Genomic DNA, 19661 nt, shown 5'->3' with positions numbered 1-19661 from the left:
CCTTACAACTTAAATGGTTCTGTTCCAGTCCATGGACCATGGCAGTATAAGCTGTATGCATATAACTTATTATTAAAGTGGGTTGGGTGTAGGAGTGATTTGGGCTGCTGTTTGCATTTCTGAATCTAAAATAAATAAAAAGGAATAAGATAGATTTGGGGCACTGACCTAAACTGCTCCCGACAATTCAGGCGATAAACTTGTTTGAAAAAGTATGTATGACAGTTGATTGAGGAGTCATTTATTGGTCTGTTGGTTCACTTAAATAGGTGGGTAATATATATTTGATTTATAAATTTGAGTGAGGAACTTTAAAGACCTCTACAGTGTTTGGTGCTTGGATGTGTATACCAGATGAGTGAGGAATCATTGTTTCGTTCTCCATCATGTTTTGACAGCTTCAGATAAGCCGCATAAATGAAGTACGACTGTATCAAGAGCTTTTTGATAAATTTCATCCTTTTGGATGAATTCAGATTGTCAGTGTATTGCTTCAGCTATTAACATAGTCGAACATGTCATGTTTGAAAAATAAAAACTATGCTATTGGTTCAAGTTCAGTATATTCCATACAAACATGAAATTACTTGGGAGAACACTGCAGGAAACAGAGCTGTATAATCGAACGCACCCTGTCCTAGTAATGTTTCTAAGCTGCTTGATGCATTGAGATGGCATGAGTAAGATTTGGCTAGTAGTCAGGGTCCATAGGGGACCTTGAAAAGCCTTGAAAAATGAATTGTTCCCTCAAGGCCTTGAAAACACCTTTAAAATTCAAAATGTTGTCTGTTTACCTCGAAAAGCCTTGATTTTCATGAAACCAAAAGGAATTAATAATTTTCATTTTACAGAATTAAATGAAAAGAAAGAAAATCAACAAAAAAACAATCTCTTGCTAAGTTTGTGCTGGAACAGAAATTTTTCCACAACTGGCCACTGCGAAGTCGTACATTTTAAACTTATGATTGTACGAAAGCCCAGATGTAGCAGTGGTTTAAATTTGAATCATTCACTTCGACATGGCTTGCTGCCGATTCCAACTTTGGCTAGATGAAGAAAAATATAAAGTTTGGATTATGAGATCTTTCTCAGAGAGCTTTGCAAAATGCAAATTATGCCAGAAGGATATTGATTTGCGTGCAATTTGAGAGAATACTCCTTGGTCACATGCAGCTGAAGAAAAAAAAACAAGCTCTTGTAATGGCGCTTAATACAGGTAAAACAAAAAGCCTTCAACATGAAATCATTTTTGATGAAAGAGGTGTGTCTGTGAACACACAGATTCAGGTTTTAAAATAGGAACTATGTATAATCTTAATTTGGGATTGAGTGGAAATAGGACACGATAATTGCAATGAACATGATAATCTAAAAATATAGAATACAGCTAAGCTGAGAGTAATATCATTAATATTATTAATATATATAATATGAAAGAGTTTAAAATATCCATTCACTGTTTTTAAGTAAGCGATACTATGAAAAACAAATATCTTTACTTTTTTTGTTTATGGGGATGAGTGGAGAAGAAAGGAAGGTACTGAAAAAGATATTGAGACAACGAAGGCTGCTGTTGCTGAAGATGACTATGCATTAAAAGCAAAGATCCATTGGAAAATTTCTTTTATCATGACATCAAAATAATATGAGAAAAAGTGAAAGACAAAATCGCTAAACTTGGAGCGCTTGAAAAACAGCTTGATGACAAGATACAAGAACTGAAAAATTCACTCTAAAATATTTTGGATTTTGTAAATAGTGTAGTGTAGACAGAGCAAAATGAACTTTGTTCAGTGACTACATTATTCTAATGCCCAGATGTAGGATGTTAATATTAATAGGAATTAATATTAACAGGAACGATATACTGTTGGCTGGTTTATTTTTGTTTGTTTTAAAACTAATTTTGCAAGAAATGTTCCTTGTATGGAGGAATAGTAAGTATTAACTTGTGTTTACATAGTTTCTTTATGTATCCTTTAAAATTAATGTAATAATGCACCTTGAAAAACATTATTTTGAACCTTGAAAAACCTTGAAAATTTTGAAAGAAATATGCTGCTAACCCTGGGTAGTTTTCACATAATACCCCATTAGATTTCAACATACACATTTAGTTCCAAACCAGATATTAAAATTCCATGAGAAAAGTCCTGATTAGTCTAAATATATTCTACTTCTAGATCTATAACTCTTGTGGGAGAGCAAGAAAGGAAACTTTTGAAGGAGGTAGTGAAGAAAGCCAAAACACCTCTTAAATCTAGGATTATTCCACAAGGTGAGAACTCATTTAATCCCATTGTTGTACAAATACTCAGACTCAACAGCGTTAGTGAGTTTTAGTTTTTCCTTTTATATTGATTATTGTTAAAAGAACTTTGCTTGAACTCCTTTAAATAATAGACGGGATGGTGCATTTATGGTACACATGAATTTAGTGTTGGGAACGATCTTATTAAATTTAAGAATCAGTGATCAGTTCATCAGAACCAATTAGCCTTTGATTTTAATTGTTATTGAGATATTTTCCATATTTTTTAGGTGGAAAATATTATTTCAGAAATCTTGGAAAAGAAAGAAACTTATTGATTCTGTGGTCAAAAGGTCAATGTTCAAAGTCACTTACTTGAACAAAGAAAAACAGTTTCTGCACAATGATATTAGTTCTTCATAACAGACCTGGATCAAATTTTGTTCCAGAGAGCTTCCACTTGGGAATCCTGCTGATTTTGGTTTCAAAGGCCAAGGTCATTGTGACTTTTGAAAAAAATTGTTTTTGCACAAAATGTCAGTTTTTGACTTATGTATATGTAATTTACATTGTTTGTTAGTTTCTTTTTTAAAATTTTTTTTGTTTCATTACATGCTATTGTAATGAAACATTGTATGTTGGACTTGACTTTGTTCAAAATTGAGTTCACTTCTGATTGTTATGTATATTTAATTTACATTATTTGTTTAAAAATTGTTTTATTTCAATGTAATGTAACATAGATTCAACATAAGACTGTTGGCACATCAACACTCTATGACACAGACACATCTTCATTTTCAGTTTTGGATTTTACTTCTGCTGAATTTTGTTCAGGACTTCAAATAATAATAATAATGAGGACTTTGTATAGCGCCTAATCTTTAGAAGCTCTAAGCGCTTTACAACATTAGATAACACCAATAACGTAAAAAACATATAATGATACGATTACAAAAAACAAACACCAGGAAATTAGAAAACATAAAAAACATGCTGAAAATATTTAAGGTAGGAAACATTATTAGGTCTTTAAGTTTGTTCTTGCAGTCGAAATAGGTGAGTTTTAAGAGCACTCTTGAATGGGATCACCGTGTCTTTGTGTCTAAGTTCAGTGGGCAGTTCATTCCACGTTGCTGGGCCCTGGTATGCAAAAGAATGTTGTCCAAAAGACTTCGTTTTCATAGTGGGAATAATGAGTATACAATTGTCAGAAGAGGAGCGTAAGTATCTTGCTGGTGTGTACACATGGGTGAGGTCAGATAGGTATGTTGGACTGGAGTCCATCAGTGAAACATATCACAGAGAACAAATTTTGTGTTTGATTCTGGATCGAATGGATAGCCAGTGTAGGGTACAGAGCAGGGGTGAGGTGTGCTCTGATCTTGGTACTCTAAGGATGATCCGAGCAGCTTTGTTTTGAAGTTTCTGGAGTAGATATTGAAAGAACCAGACAAAATTGAGTTACAGTAGTCCAGTCTTGAAAGTAATAATGAACACACAAATATTGTAGTGGCATCAACTGAAAGATAATTGCAAATGGAGCTGATGTGTCTCAGCTCAAGATATACAGCCTTGCATATGTTCATGACTTGTTTGTGCAGTGAGAGAGTACTGTAGAGAATAACACCTAGGTTTTGTACTGATTGTGTGAATTTAATGTTGGCATTGCTGATATTTATTGTTTGAGGTAAAGGATGTGAATGAGAAAGTCTTTGTGTTGTGATCAGAATGGCCTCAGTTTTATCATCATTCGTCTGCAGCTTGTTACAAGTCATCCATGATTTCACATCGGAAATGCACCTCTCTACACCTTGGATGGTAGCATCAACTTCAGTTGGGTGGCTAGATTTGTATATTTGGGTGTCATCAGCGTACAATTTTTGAGACACTGGATGATGATCTATGACACTTGAGAGCGACTGAGTGTACAGAATGAAGAGAACAGGTCAAAGAACAGACCCTTGTGGAACACCACCACAACAGAGATCAACTGGGCTGGAGTGTATTCCATTTGCAGATACAATTTGTGTCCTGTTGACCAAGTAGGACTTGGACCACAGTAAGGCTGTATCATGAATGCCAAATACATGCTGGAGATGGTGAAGTAATATATCATGGTCTATTGTGTCAAATGCTGCAGACAAATCAAGGAGGATGAGGATTGTAATCTTTCCACTATCCAAAGCAGAGAGGTCATTAACTACTTTTAGAAGAGTAGTTTCAGTACTGTGGCATGGGCGATATTCAAAATGTTCATTGCTAAAAAGACTGTTTGAATTCAGATGAGATACAAGTTGGGATAGAACAACTTTTTCCAAGATTTTTTATATGAATGGGAGATTAGAAACTGGGTGGTAGTTCTTGAAGTCATTATGGTTGAGTGTTGGTTTCTTCAGCAGAGACTTTACAGTGGCAGTTTTGAAAAATGATGGGAATTGACTGGATGAGAGAGGTATTAATAACATCAGTTAATGAAGGCAATACTGGATCTAAGCACTCAGGCAGCAGTGATGTTGGAATTGTATCAAGTTCACTGACTTTTGTGCACTCTTCATCATGATTGTACGTACTAAATCCATAGAGACAGGTTCAAATGCTGCTAACAGTTGCCACTGAAATTCTGTATCATAACTGTATGGTGATGATGAGACAATTTAAATTGTGTTGTCAAACTTATCTCTAATGGTTTGTACTTTGTCACAGAAGAAATATGCAAACAGGTCTAGAAGGTTGACTGGAGAGTAGGTAGTTGGAAGTGGTGTACATTTGTTCCTTGACATTTGCTTGTTAGTAATCTCGAAGAGCTCTTGGCAGCTGTAACTTTCTATGATCTTAGTGGTGTAGTGGGCTGATTTTTCTGCATGGACTATATGTTTGTGACGTTCTTCTTAGCAGCTTCATAGATTTGCTTATGAATAGTGAGGCTGGTGGAAAGCCAAAGCCTCTCAGCTTTACGGTGGTCAAGTTTTTTATTAGGACTTGTGTCTGTAATTCTAGGATTATTTTGGGATTTAATTTACCATACCATAAGTTCTTTTTTTCTCTCATTTTTCACCTTGTATTCTAGGGAAATAAATTATTTGCTGAATTTTACAAAGCTTGTTGCTTTTCACGCTTTTCTGTTACTTATTTTTAAGAGCATAGACTTGTAACAGATTATGTACCTTCTTCAAAGTTGTGGATGATTTATGTGATGAATAAGAAAAAAGCCAAAGATAAAGGTCACTATGACCTAATTGTATATTGGTTTTCATGGCACTTTAAACACATTACTTGGCCATATCATGCTCAGGAAATTGAAGACAATTACCTTTCCCAATGATATGCTAAAGTACCTGACCCAGACTGACCTGGGTGGGTATCAACTCTATGATGCTTAGATCATGAATCTGCTTCTCTTGCACCTGATCTACTTCCATCTCCATTACACAATTTTGGACCACATATCTTAACCAAAGTTTGGAGGACAGTGTGGAAAAGACCTCTTGATTTTGGGGTCCAATGTTAAAAGGTCAAGATCATTATGGCTCAAAGAAAAATGGATTTTGAAAAACAAATTTTTTTCTAGATCAAGTTCCTTGAGCTAACTTTGTGGATGATTTGCACTTAGGATGAAAGAAAAATTTGTTGATTCTCAGGTATTACAGTCAAAGTCGGTGTTATGGTATGGCTAAAAGAAAATAATGATTTCTGAACAGTAACATTTAGTTCAAGACCACATACCTTGATCAAAGATCCAAGTCATTGGTCAGTAATACCAATGCCCACATAGAGGACTGTTAAAGGTGGGACAGGTATGTAATGTGCCTTTCATTGTACTTGAGTTGATCCCATTGTTATCCGTATTCCATTTCATTTGACTTTGAAAATTATGATAAAACCTGAATGTTATTTCAGAAGTGATAACAAAGTACCGAGACAAAATTGAGAGCTTGGAGGAGGACATAAAGCAGTTGTTTGAACAGGAGAAAGAAGAGAAGCAGATGAGGTCCATGGAGAATCAGGTTAATAAAGCCCAAAACATACTGGAAAAAAAGAAAGAGGAGATGGAACCCAAACGTACATGGTTCCAAACACATAAGGAAAGGATGCAGGAAAAGGGTGCGTATACATGAATATTTTAATGAATTCACATGTTCCAAAGTATCATGGGTTATTGAGGATTTCTTGAGGGGATTTTTAGGACTACCTGCAAAAAATGGAACATTTTTAATTTGGGTACAAGTTGACATTTACAACACCAGAGCCATGGCTATTTTATGTCAATTAAAAGCTTGCTAACCAGTTTGAATGATCATTCCACAGAGAGACCTACAATCTATTGAGGTGTCTGATTTGTGTTTCTTCTGAGAATTTGAAGGCCAGTGAATCATATTTACCAGTGTTTAGTTTGAACCCAAATGTTAAGAGCAGAGACCCAGTTATAAAGTTGAATAATATTACGGTAGATCAGGGTCTAGACCATGATCAGTTTGACATGCATTATATTATGACAGTGGCAACAAATATTGTAACCTTGTCCGTTATCTTTAGAATACATTCCCCGATCACATTAATGCCAAGGAAAATAAACTTTGCTGGCTCCCAAATCCAATCATTCAAAAAACGTGAAAATTTAGTCTCCCTGTCTCTCTACAGTAAGAAACTCATACTTATTACCTCTCTTTTCCTGCCATATGGTAGTGCCAGTTTTAAGCATCAGCTGCAGTATTATCAACTTTGTAGATACAACTCCTGTGAATATCTTTGCAATTTTAAATAATCTATCCAGAAAGTCAGTATATACAAGTGCAGTAAGGTTTTTGCCACATATGGTAAACAATTTTTTTTTTTATCTTAATTTTTTTTACACAGATTGGACATCATTTATTCTGACTTTGTACTTGATATTGTTGTGTGTATTTGCTGTTTGTTATTAATGTACACTGCATAAATATTTCCACTTGTTAAAATAATGTGTGTTGTTACTATGATTTTGTGAACACTTTCGGCTTGTTATTTTTTTGGGGGGGGAATCATCCTTGTCACTTCAGTTTAACATGATGATGTTATTTAGTAAATGCAATAAATTTAAAGCTACTGAGGTCACACATGAAACATACCTTACATATACAAAGTGTTCTTTGTCCTCAATATGCAGCGCGTGCATTTTATGGTCAGAAGAGACCCGATCAATCACAAACCTTCATGGATAATATGGAGCTTATGGGAGAGTGTACCACGTAAGCCCCCCTGCTCTCATGTCCAAGCATGGCCTCTTAGCATGCAAGTCCAGGCTTGATGATCCATTTCAATATTCTTTCATGCCATACTATGTGGTATTGGCTGCAGACCAGCCAGTCCAGATGGTCAGCCAGCCATACCTATTGTCTAGTGAGTAATCCATCACGTTGGTTTGTTGTGCCACATACTGGTTGGTAGTGCCATGGTATATGGAACCATAAGAGGATCAGACTGACTGATTGTCCATTTTGCTGCACCTTCTGTAATGGTGGTTCCAAAACTAGCCATCTAACCACCTGCCCAGCCAGCATCCAAGCATAGTAGCCATCTGACAGCTAAACTTACCATCCAGTCAGGCAGACCGCTCTGGTGGCCTAGTGGGTTTCTATACCTGTCTGAGTCATACCAAAGACTTACAAAAATGGTACTAACAGCTGCCTCGCTGGGCGTCCACCATTAAGAAGTTAGTGTTAGGACTGGTCGGCCAGTTATCAGGATAATGTGGCTGGGTGGGACATCATGCTACATGTCTGCAGCATGGTTCCCCAGTGCTAGACATCACTATAAACTGCCACATTGCAGACATCGTAGCGATATGACTGAAAAATTGTTAAAGCTATGTCAAAAATCCAAATCACATCACACACCCCAGTCAGGTAGATATCATACTCTTTGATCACACATACATATATGCCAACCATTACGTTTTTGGCATAATCATTTTCCTTTGTTTCATCAAATTTAGTTTTATGATTACCTGTGTATGTATTACGATTATCTGGTACATTAAAATAAAAATAAAGCAATAAAAAGTTATTTTATTCATTTTTATTATCATCTATTTAATTCCACTCATATATATTTAAGACTAATCTTAAAAAGATAACTGCTGCATAAGATTAGTGTAAGAGCACTTTCCTCATTTGCTATTTATAGCAACTGTATATGACCCATTTCCAAGAAAACATGGATTTCTTCAAATATGAACTTTTCCTCACAATTTCATTATATTGGTAAGCTAAAGAGTAAGCAGACCCATCTGTATTTTTAAATCAGATAGTGCCAGGTGTTATGCAAAACACTTTATGGTGTGAGTTGTAGATGTTATGTGACAGAAAATGCTAGAGCAGATGGATTTTTTTCAAAATATGTCGGATCCAAAAAGGATCAATCAGCACCACTTTACAATCTTTAAAAGAACATGAAATTAATGTACTAAGCACTCTGAGCACATGATCATGCTCATTGCAGAATTCCAGTTCTAACAATTCTTAATAATAGCTGCTACTTGTAAACTTTTGACGGTGTCTTTCATTGTTGTTCTTCCCATCATAAAAGACTCAGATTCAGTATGGTGAAAGACCATCTTTACCAGTCATTTTTAATCATTTTTCTCTTTAACTGTAATATATGTTGCCTATATCCTGTGTATTGCATGGGATCACCACCATAAGACCTTGCAGTCACTGTTGATGCATACCTTCCCATCCCTATCTTTCAACCACACAGAAAAGACCCCCAGTTCATCTTAATGAGGAGGTATTTAAATTTCAAGCTAGTCCATTTTACCTCTGCATCCCAAGTCTTTTCCAAAGTGATGAGGGTGGTTGCAGCCCACTTGAGATCAATAGGGATCCTAATTCTCCATTACTTTGATAAATGTTGGATGGACACCATCCTCAGAGACTCTTCTCTCTTTCCCTCTCATCCCTTCTCATAACTTCATGTATATGGGGATGAATTTCCTCACCAGCCTAGAGAGGGTTCATAATCCTGGGACAGAATGGACCCCATCCTGGCCCTCATAACCTAATGTATAAGGGAATGAATTTCCTCACCAGCCTTGAGAGGGTTCATAATCCTGGGACAGACTGGACCCAATCCTGGCCCTCATAATCTAATGTATATGGGAATGAATTTCCTCACCAGCCTTGAGAGAGTTCGTAATCCTGGGACAGACTGGACCAAATCCTGGCCCTCATAATCTAATGTATATGGGAATGAATTTCCTCACCAGCCTTGAGAGAGTTCGTAATCCTGGGACAGACTGGACCAAATCCTGGCCCTCATAACCTAATGTATATGGGGATGAATTTCCTCACCAGCCTTGAGAGGGTTCATAATCCTGAGACAGAATGGACCCAATCCTGGTCCTCATATGTGCTCTTCTGGCTGTGAAGTTGTCAGCTCAGATATTTACCTCTCTCACCATGGATCTTTGAACTTGGCTGTGGACAGTTCCCCTAGGGAGATTTTACCAGCACCCACTCTAGCTCCTGCTTCTAGTGAACTGAAGACCATCCCAAGGGATTCACCTTCTTTCCACCTGTCTTGATGGCTAAATCAAGACAGGTATCTAACTCGAGTACCAATTCACATCCCCAAACCCCAGTCCTTTCTGTACACCAATGCATCAATTCAGGATGGGATGCTCACCCAGAGCCAAAGGGTGTAGTTCTTCTGGGATTTTTGTCTCAGGAAGAAGTAGCCCTTCATGTATAAAGAAAAAAATGCAGAAATGTTTTCCTATCTTTACAGAGGTGTGTCAACCTTATATCATTGTGTTATGGTCACCTCAGTCACATCATTAGTAGAGTACCTCATTCATCAGGGAGGTACACAGGCTCCTTCTTTTTAAATGGAAGTCTGAAACCTTTGAAGTCCAGCCTTAGGGAGAGATCACTCTCTGAGTTTGCCATATTATGGGCAGGAAGAATATCCTGGCAGACAGTCTGACCAGAGAGGGTCATTTGTTCCTCTAGGAATTTTCTTTGCATGGATCAGTCGTAGCAGAGTCACTTTTCCAGCAGTGGGGAAGACCTTTGGAAAACTTGCTAACTGTAAGACTGAATTACATTCTCCCATTTTATTGTCTAATTCCTTTGAATGAAGCTTCTTTCAAGAACCTTACCCATAGGTAGACTGTTTTCCTGCTCTCTATAGTATCATCCAGGAAAAGGAGCAAGTTTCATTGGATTTTCAACAGAAAATTTCTTGTGATATCTTGTTTGTCTTCAATAAAAATATGAAGGCTGCCACAGGGGCCATCCTGAAAATCTTATTATCATTCAGGAATATCAGAGATTATTAGAACACTAATAAGTTAAAAAGAACAAACAGCCTTGTCGTGGATCAGTGGAAATTCTTGTTGGACAGTGGAATGTCAGTCTTTTAGAGTAGATCTTGTCTCTCATTTATCTGAATTTTTTAATTGCACAATTTGTGGAAATTAAATAAAACCCTGATGAAGATTTCCAAACAAATTTCTATATAAACATTTTAAAAAATTGTAAGTTGTATTTTAGGACAAAATTTGAAAAGTTAATGTAAACTGTTGTAAGATTTTTGTTTATAAGCATGATTACACTTCATTGATTTCAATACACAAAAGAAGAACATTTTTTAATGTTACCAAAATGCTTTGCAGATTCCCAGACTAAAGTTAATTGTAATATTTTTCTTTTTGTTGTAGCTGCCCTCCGGGCAGGAGATCTGAGTAAGTTGCCCAGCAGGCAGAAAAAAAAGGGCAAGGACAGGAATAAAGGAAGTGCATTGTCCACTGTAAGTGTATAGAAATGTGTGGATTCATCCAGTGGTTTTGTGTTCTAATTTTTCTATTAAGGGTTTATAGGAAAGTAAATGATTTTCTTGCATTTAATTTTGAAGTTTTTTTCTTAAATTAGGATCTTGTGTGTATCATACTTGTGTGTTATATTGCTGAAATCAGTTATTTCCCTTTGTTTCAAGTATACTTTGAAATCAGATTTTATGATGGGTCCAATACAGTTTGATTTTGCAAGAATTTTTATACTTCTGCTATATGACAATGTATTTTGTTGTTGTGGGGTTTAATGCCATTTTTCAGCACACGATAGGCTATATATGGCGGCCAGTATTAATGGTGGAGGAAGAACCCAGGAAAACCCCAGGAAGAACCACCGACCCATGAGAAGCTACTGGCAAGCTTTCTCACATACCCACATTGGCCGAATCCTAGACTCGAACCCATGCAGACAGAGGAGAGATGGCAGTGATCCATAATGGAGAGAGCTTTAGACCATTCGGCCACTCCGGGCCACTGTATTTTGTTGTAATGTTGTCCATCTGTCTGTTATTATTTTTTTTCCACGCTCAGAAGTTCAAAGGTCAATGTCTCTGTGACTGAAAGAAGGAAATGGTTTCTACACAATAAACACAATAATTCAAGTTCTCCACTACCTACAGTAACATAACTTTTGATATAGCTTGCACATGGAGCAAGGAAGAACCATTTTGATTTCAAGGTCCACAGTGAAGAAAAATGGTATCTTTCTGCACAAAAACTTACGTTCTCCATCATCTGTGGTTATCAAATTTGTGGATGGCTTGTGCTTGGTGTATGGACAAATCCTATTGATTTTGGAGTGGAAAGGTCAAAGTCACTATGGCTGAAAGAATTAACACTTGTTTCTGCATAATAACCTTAGTTCTACATGACATACTTCAACAAACTTTGTGGATGGCTTGCACCTGGTTTTAGAAAGTAGGCTATTAATTATGGGGTCAAACGGTCAAAGTTGAAGGTTGCTGACTAAGACTAAAAATGTTTTCTGCACAATAACATTAGTTCCACATCACAGATGTGACCCAATTTTTATAGATGGGTGGTATTTAGGGTAACGAGAAAGGCTGTCAGTTTCATGACCAAAAGATCAAACGTAAGAAGTCGCTTTAACTAAAAGAGGGAAAACGGTTTTTGCACAGATAATTAAGGTATCTACAAAGAGAACTTAAATATGGTTTGGTTTGGTTTTGTGGGATTTAACACCATTTCACAGCCCATAATAGGCTATACACACCAGCTGTTACATGGGGAAGGTGTTCTTGGAATGATCTAAATGTCAGTCCAAATCTTGCACATGAAGCTCCTGCAACTTAAAGATTATGCCTCCACTGTTGCAGTAGAAGCATTTTCATTTGTGCCTGTCTGTCAGTCCATCAGTATGTTTCTGTGTCCATCATGGCAATCTCGTTAGCACAAGTTGATGCACACTTTAAAGTAACACCATATTTGGTAAAATATAATTTTATTAACCAGTTTGATCATTCCATTGTGTGATGTGTTTTCACACAGTGACAAAAAACACTTCTCAAAATTAAATATTTTAGGCATGTTTCTTTACATATTCAGATGACAGGTTTTGACATTCATGGTGTTCAAATCAGTTTTAGATTTTTCATCACAAAAATGTGGTGGAGGGTGGTTTAGACTTTAGATTTTTTTCAAGTGCCAATCTTGTTATCACATTGTTGAAGAATGGAATAAAATTCAGTAGGCATGTTTCTATGCATCTGTCAATGACCTGATCACATTTTCACACTATTTTTACAATTTTTAGCTCTACTGATCTTAGACCAGAAGAACTTATGGGAAGGTCTGTGGAAGATTGCCATAAAACTTTACTTACGCACACAAACACACACACACACAAACACAGCATTGACTAGTTGGTCCTATGTGGAAATGATACCACTTGAACATCCAATATGGCTTCCACAGCACCATCTTTAAAATCATGTTATCATTACTCCTGAATGGGTGGTCATATCAATATGGGGCTTTCACTGAAAGACTTCTTATGATGTCTAGTTGATCTTAAATGAAAGTGATACAATATGACGTCTAATATGGCCACCACAGCAGCTATCTTGTAAATTATATTGCTACTCTTCCTGAATGAATGACCGAATCAGCATGAGATTTTTGCAGAATGACTTAATTTTGATCTCTAGTTGGGGATAAATGTAATTGGTGCTGCTCAGGTATCCAGTATGGCTGCCATAGTTACCATCTTGAGAATGTTGTTTTCAATACTTCTCCTGAATGAATGATCATTCCCAGCATGGAGTTTTCACTGAAAGATTTGTTATCATGTCTACTTGGTCATAAATGAAAATGTTATCATTCTGACCTTCAAAAATGCCACCACATTGGCCATCTTGAAAATATTATTATCACTACCTCTCATAGCTGGCTGGTCGTATCGACATTATGATTTTACCAGAATACTTAATATATTGTCTAATTGGTTCTAAATGAAATGGTGCAGATCTGATATCAAGTATGGCCACCATGGCAGCCATCTTGAAAATCTTGTTATTTTTAGTATACAAAAAAGAAAAGTCATATCAGCATTGGGTTTTCACCTGAAAACTTCTTAATATGTCTTGTTAAATAAAATTGTGCTGATCTGCTGTCCAATATTGAAAATCTTGTTCTCATTACTTCATTTAAATGGAAAATCAGTTTGACGTGTGGTTTTCATCAGAAGAGTTCTTACAATATCTACTTGGTCTTAAATGAAAATGGTGCAAACTGACCTAGTTGGACCTAAATTAATATGGTACAAGTAATGCATCCTTTATGGCTGCCATAACAGTTGTATGGAAAATCTTGACATTACTACTTCCCCAGAATGGATGCTCATATTGATATTGGGTCTGCATCAAAATACTTCTAATGATATTACTTAGACTGTTTGAATGCAAGCTGTTTTGGCTTGAATATGAAAGAGTCTTGACCTAAAGTCAATAAATTGGGGAGCATGTTCCATTAATACTGGATAAGCTGACAAAATTTTCAGTTTCTGAAGTTTGGACTTAGATTGTTTCTGGTAAACCTTGTAAGCACAGTTACATAGAAATCACTTGATCTATGTAAAAAATAGTTTTGGTACACACATTTGTGAACATATGTGGATGAACTGACAAAATAATGTTGAATATATGGCCCAGGTTTCGTGTTAGTGTCAAATTGGTATGCTTATCATAGTTCATGATATGTATGTCCCGAGTGAATTACATTTATATAAAATCTGGCCCACCATAGCAAACAAGTTTGACACCCTTGGTTTAGATTTTCTTGCCAATTAACTTTCTGGATGTTGTAACTTTATCGGCAGTAGGGAAATCTATGTTTGATAGTTTCCTGCTGATCCATTTGCAGGTAGACAAAATTAAAATGATTTGTTGTTATTGTAATTGTAAAGACATACCCATTTTTAATGAATAAAATTACATGTGCTTATTTTTCACTTTGCACATTATCTAGATTTTGTTTGTACATTATGTTCAAATGCAATTGTCTGATTTATTTAATAATAACTTTCATTTTTAGGAAAATGATAAATGTTTTTATATGTAGGTTTAAATAATTATTATGAGAAATTACTGAATTCAGTAGGAATATACATCACAGATACTGCCCCTTCAGTGTCTCTCCAGGGTTGTCAGGCAGGGTATATTCTAGGGCTTGTGATTGGCACTTATTTTTCTTTTAAATCATGCCAAAAAATCAACAAGTGTGAGAAAGTCATTTATTATATTTTCAAACCCTACCTTTATTTCTTAATTAAATCATGCCTATATTCATATAATTCTCCCTTTTCTGCAAATGTTAGGGGATTTTCCCCAAATAATTTTCAATTTTAAAATAGACCCTTTAATGAAAATGCTTAAGTGGGTTATACAATTTTTCATATCCCGTCTCTCTCTCTTGCCCTTGTGTGCATAGGCTGAGGATCGTGCACTAAATGAAATAAACAAGGCACAAGTGTATGGAGCTAGGGCAGTGAAACGTGCCTTGAAACCAAAAAGGATCAGAGCGTTCGAGGATGATGATTTCTCTTCAGGTATTATTATAAAAGTTAACACATTTTGATCTTTTTCACCTGTCTGCCTGTCAGTCTTTCTGTTTATTTGTGGCCAACAGTTTAGATTACCAAAATTTGACTACATTGCAAGGCAGCTCTGGCCTATGGACTTATCTCTGCCAAAGTTAGGACATATTTACCTATAGTTGCCACTCCAGTTATTTGTATATAAATTTCTCAGAGACAGCTGCATGCAGAATTTTTACTGTGACATGTGGATTCTTTATTGGGAGAACTATATGCTTAAAACTAAACTTGCCAATCCTGCCATAACATCATTGGCAGTTTTCTTGGTACATGTTGTTACATTTATGGATTACCAGGGATTGCTTGGCCCTATTGGCAGAATTACATCTCTTTGAAAACTTTCATCATTTGTCATTTTAGTGTAACATTAATGCAGGGTCAGTACATATTAAGTTGTGATTACAGACAAATGTTTTCTCTCAAGATTTATTCCATTCTTTCAAAGTTTGGTTTTGCTTTTCTTCTTATGATGATCCTATTTACTGTATATGGAGGAGGTTGGATAACCCTAAATCATTGTATTGGTTATTTTACTGTGACAGTTTATTCCCAGTCTTCAGTCCATGCAAAATATTCCCAAAAACTTTTGTTTGATTAATTTTTTAATGTAATAACTACAGTAAACAGCTCATCTTCAGTTTCTATAAGGTTTCATATGTTGCTGCTGTTTTTGACAAATTGCAATGTCTCTTCAGTTTACTGCTGTCTTTCTTGTACCACAGGCATGATTATGGATACCATTAAATTGGTAAATTTGTGGGATTTGGCATTGAAGGACCTCAGTCCATCAGTACCTTTGTCATAGAATCCATTATCATTTACCAAATATAGTTTGTATTACTACTTATAATAACAAACTACATGGTCCTAGTAATAGTAGTAACAAAGTATGGATCCTTTGGTCATGTTTATATCAAGGGAGACAATTCAGATATAGTTAAATGATTATGCATTGTAGTAGTAGTCTCCCTTGGATTATGTTACGCTAAAGGTAATGCTTTAAACAATTGAAACATTTGTAGAACATGCTTTTGGAAGGAAATCGCCATAATAATTCCTGAAATAATGTTCCAGATGTTAATACAAATAAAATGTTTCAGGTGTTAATATAAGTTCTGAAGTGATATATGAAGAAAAGAATTTTTTTATATCATAAAGATTATTTATCTATACAGTAGTGAAAAGGATCATGGGTATCATAATCTCAGGAGTTAGGGTCTTTCATCTGGTCTTATGTAAACCAGCACCACTTCAGGCCACAAAGCCATCAGAAGTCTCAATACTTTCATTTTGTCTTGTGTAAATCAGTACCACTCCAGGCCACCAGGAGTCTCAATACTTTCATTACCATTGTTTGTATATTTCACTCCATTCCAGTTCTTCAAGGATGAGTCGATTAAAATGTGATTTTCAAGACCATCCCCCTGTTTAAGGCAAACTCATTATAATGGTTTTGTTTTTTTAATGCTACCGTGAACATCATTATAAAGAGGGAACAGTAAATTATGGGAACATTTACTGAAATAAATTATCATGTCAAGATATCATAATACTTTCTGTATGTGTCATTGTTCTATCTTGTCATTGTTGCAGGGGCTCCTAGCAAAAAGAAAAAGAAAGTGAAGCACAAGTCAGCCTTTGATGAGGAACTCACCAATACTGGAAAGTTGGCACTAAAGAAATTCAGAGCAGGGTGAGAGAACACATCTTCTCCTTAGCAAAGTAATATTTTGAAAGGGTTGTCAAACACTGAACTACAATCAGTGTTATAACACTGAACCACCATCAGTTTATAACACAAAACTGCTATCAGGATTATAACACTAAACTCACCATCAGAGTTTAATTTTTCATGAAAAGATATATGTTTGAAGTATAGTGGCCTTATTACATTTGTTGCCATGGAGTAATACTTATATTTATAGCCATCTCCTTGACAAATGTGTATGCCATTGCACAGTTCTCACTTTAATATTTTTAAGAGAAATATGGTTCGTTGACAAGTGTCAGAATTATCATTTCACACTTTGTGTAATACAGACTGATATTGATTGTTCATGTTTTTCTTTGTTTTCCTCAGGCCATCATATAAAGAGAGAAAAGAACATGGCCTGATTGGAAGAAAGAATGGAAAAGGAAATAAATCTTTTAGAGGAAAAAGGTAGTATCAACATTCAAGTCATAGTATCAAGTGGAATTTTATATTCATTTCATTGTTCAGTACATATTCTTTTTCTTTTTAAGCATTAGTATGTCTGTTACCCAAACAATTAACATGATATATCTAGTGTTTTCAACTTCTTAGAAATAAACCTAGATAAGCCTGACATCAAGATGTGGGAACCCTACAGTAATTACCTTCTCCATATGTCTATTTGTCCATTAATTAAAGTATAACATTTAAATAACATTAATTATTATTATTATTATTATTATTATTATTATTATTATTATTATTATTTTAATAAATATTATTATTGTTGTTGTTGTTGTGGGGTTTAACGCCATTTTTCAGCACATGATAGGCTATACATGGCGGCCAGTATTAATGGTGGAGGAAGAACGCAGAAAACCCCGGAAAGAACCACCGACCCACGAGAAGCTACTGGCAAGCTTTCTCACATGCCCACATTGGCTGAATCTTAGACTTGAACCGCCGCAGACAGAGGTGAGATGGCAGTGATCCGTAACAAAGAGCGCTTTAGACCACTCAGCCACTCGGGGCCCCAATATTATTATTGCATGTTGATGATCTGATAATATTGACCAAATCAAACTCTGGAAAAGCTTTAGTTACTTTCAAGAATTATCTTTGCGCCATCACCAATTTAATTTAAACAGTGTTACAACAAAATAGGGCATCATTTATTTGCCAATCAAGGTGCTTACATACTAGAGTGGCAATCCGTTTCACAAGATAATTACAATGATAAGGATTACTGTTAATTAGTACACAGGCTTCATTCCTGTTCCTGTAAGTGTAATCTTTAGATATTCTGCAGATAGGCCATGGATGGCCAAAATATGAAAGGGGGGGGGGGCTGTCCTGGGGAAAATGAGGCAGGTTGTGGGAATACATTACCAAGAGAAATGGTGCTTCCTTTGAGAATTTCAAATGTATTTGACCCAGAAGCTCAGGTCCCTGACAACCCAGAGCATTTTCAAAGACTGTTACATTTCAGCATGAGTTAGCGAGTACTTTTATCTTGAATGAGTTGGATTTCCAGTATTCCACATCGTCATTTAGAAGAGTTATGGATCCTGAATGCCAATCTCCAGACCTGGGTTTTCCAAAGAAAAGTTTCTGATTATGGTCCTTTTGACACATTTATATAATGCTGGCAATGTGCCTATCTCTACAAGTTCTAGTTCTTCTTAAATGTATTTCAGTCAGCGAATTCTAACATTTTTCAGTTAAACTAAATGTAAGAGGTTTATGGCACTATATTGTTGTCAGAAATGTAATGTTGTTCACCATTGTGTATAGCAAGAGAACATTGGAGTTAGAATATGTGCTTTAAATATTACTTACTTTAATAGAGTTGGTTATAAAATTTGAAAATTTTTAATTTATCTGCAGTTTTTTTTGTCATGTAATGATCTCCATATTTTCTTTTTCAGGAAAAGATGACCAACAAGAATTTGACTTGTGTACAGCAGTATTTCCTGAAAGAATAAGACTATTAGACTAAAGTCACCATCTCTATTCAGATGTTAATCTCTTTGATGGATAAAATGTCATTTTATTTAGTTTTCTGTTTTGATTTTGTTTCTATTCCACCAAGGTAAAAATATTATTGGAGTTTATTACAAAATGAGAGCTTTGATTGCGATTTTTGATTTCATCATTAAATTCATATTCCACACTGTGACATAAACTGTGGCATTGTTACAATTTCACTGAGTTACTCAAATCCTGTACCACATTGACATACAAACAACACATGCCTTAGGACAGTGCCACTGAAGTACTCATCCTGTAACACACAAGTTAGACACACCTCATAGCAGTACCACTGCATTATTCAAATTGTGTGTCACACTGCAACATATGACTTGGTCATGCCTCTTAGCAATACCACTGAATAACACATAATGTGCTATACTGTGACATACAACACAAAGACTTTCTCATTCAAATCCTTTACCTCAAACAATAAATATCAGTAACACCAACATTAAATTCAGTCATTATAAAACCTAGGTGTCGCTCTCAACAGCACTCATTGCACCAACATGTCATGAACATATGCAAGGCTGCATATCTTGAGCTGAGACACATCAGCTCCATTCACAAATATCTTTCAGTTGATGCCACTAAAATACTTGTGTGTTCATTAGTACTTTAATGACTGGACTATTGTAACTCAATTTTGTCTGGTTCATCTCAATATCTACTCCAGAAACTTGAAATAGTTCAAAACACAGCTGATCGGATCATCCTTAGAGTACCATGATTAGAGCAC

General features: G+C 35.7%; 1 protein-coding gene across 1 annotated transcript in view; it reads left to right on the top strand.

Annotated features, from left to right (window-relative positions):
- The window catches only part of LOC149782948 (putative ATP-dependent RNA helicase DDX27), a 59590-nt gene extending 40645 nt beyond the window's left edge, over positions 1-18945 (top strand). Inside the window, exons 15-21 of the mRNA XM_089934505.1 lie at positions 2184-2278; positions 6152-6355; positions 10950-11038; positions 15030-15147; positions 16789-16888; positions 17276-17356; positions 18817-18945. Of these exons, the coding sequence (XP_089790631.1) occupies positions 2184-2278; positions 6152-6355; positions 10950-11038; positions 15030-15147; positions 16789-16888; positions 17276-17356; positions 18817-18826 (697 nt within the window). The 3' untranslated portion in view covers positions 18827-18945. The remainder of the gene's footprint in view (positions 1-2183; positions 2279-6151; positions 6356-10949; positions 11039-15029; positions 15148-16788; positions 16889-17275; positions 17357-18816) is intronic.
- Positions 18946-19661: the final 716 nt, after the last annotated feature.

The sequence above is a fragment of the Sinohyriopsis cumingii genome, chromosome 15 (genome assembly GCF_028554795.1).
Source record: "Sinohyriopsis cumingii isolate HCF-2022 chromosome 15, ASM2855479v2, whole genome shotgun sequence".
NCBI classification, from domain to species: Eukaryota; Metazoa; Mollusca; class Bivalvia; order Unionida; family Unionidae; genus Sinohyriopsis; species Sinohyriopsis cumingii.
The sequence above is the reverse complement of the archived record's forward strand: the minus strand, read 5'-3'. Positions and strand labels throughout refer to the sequence as shown.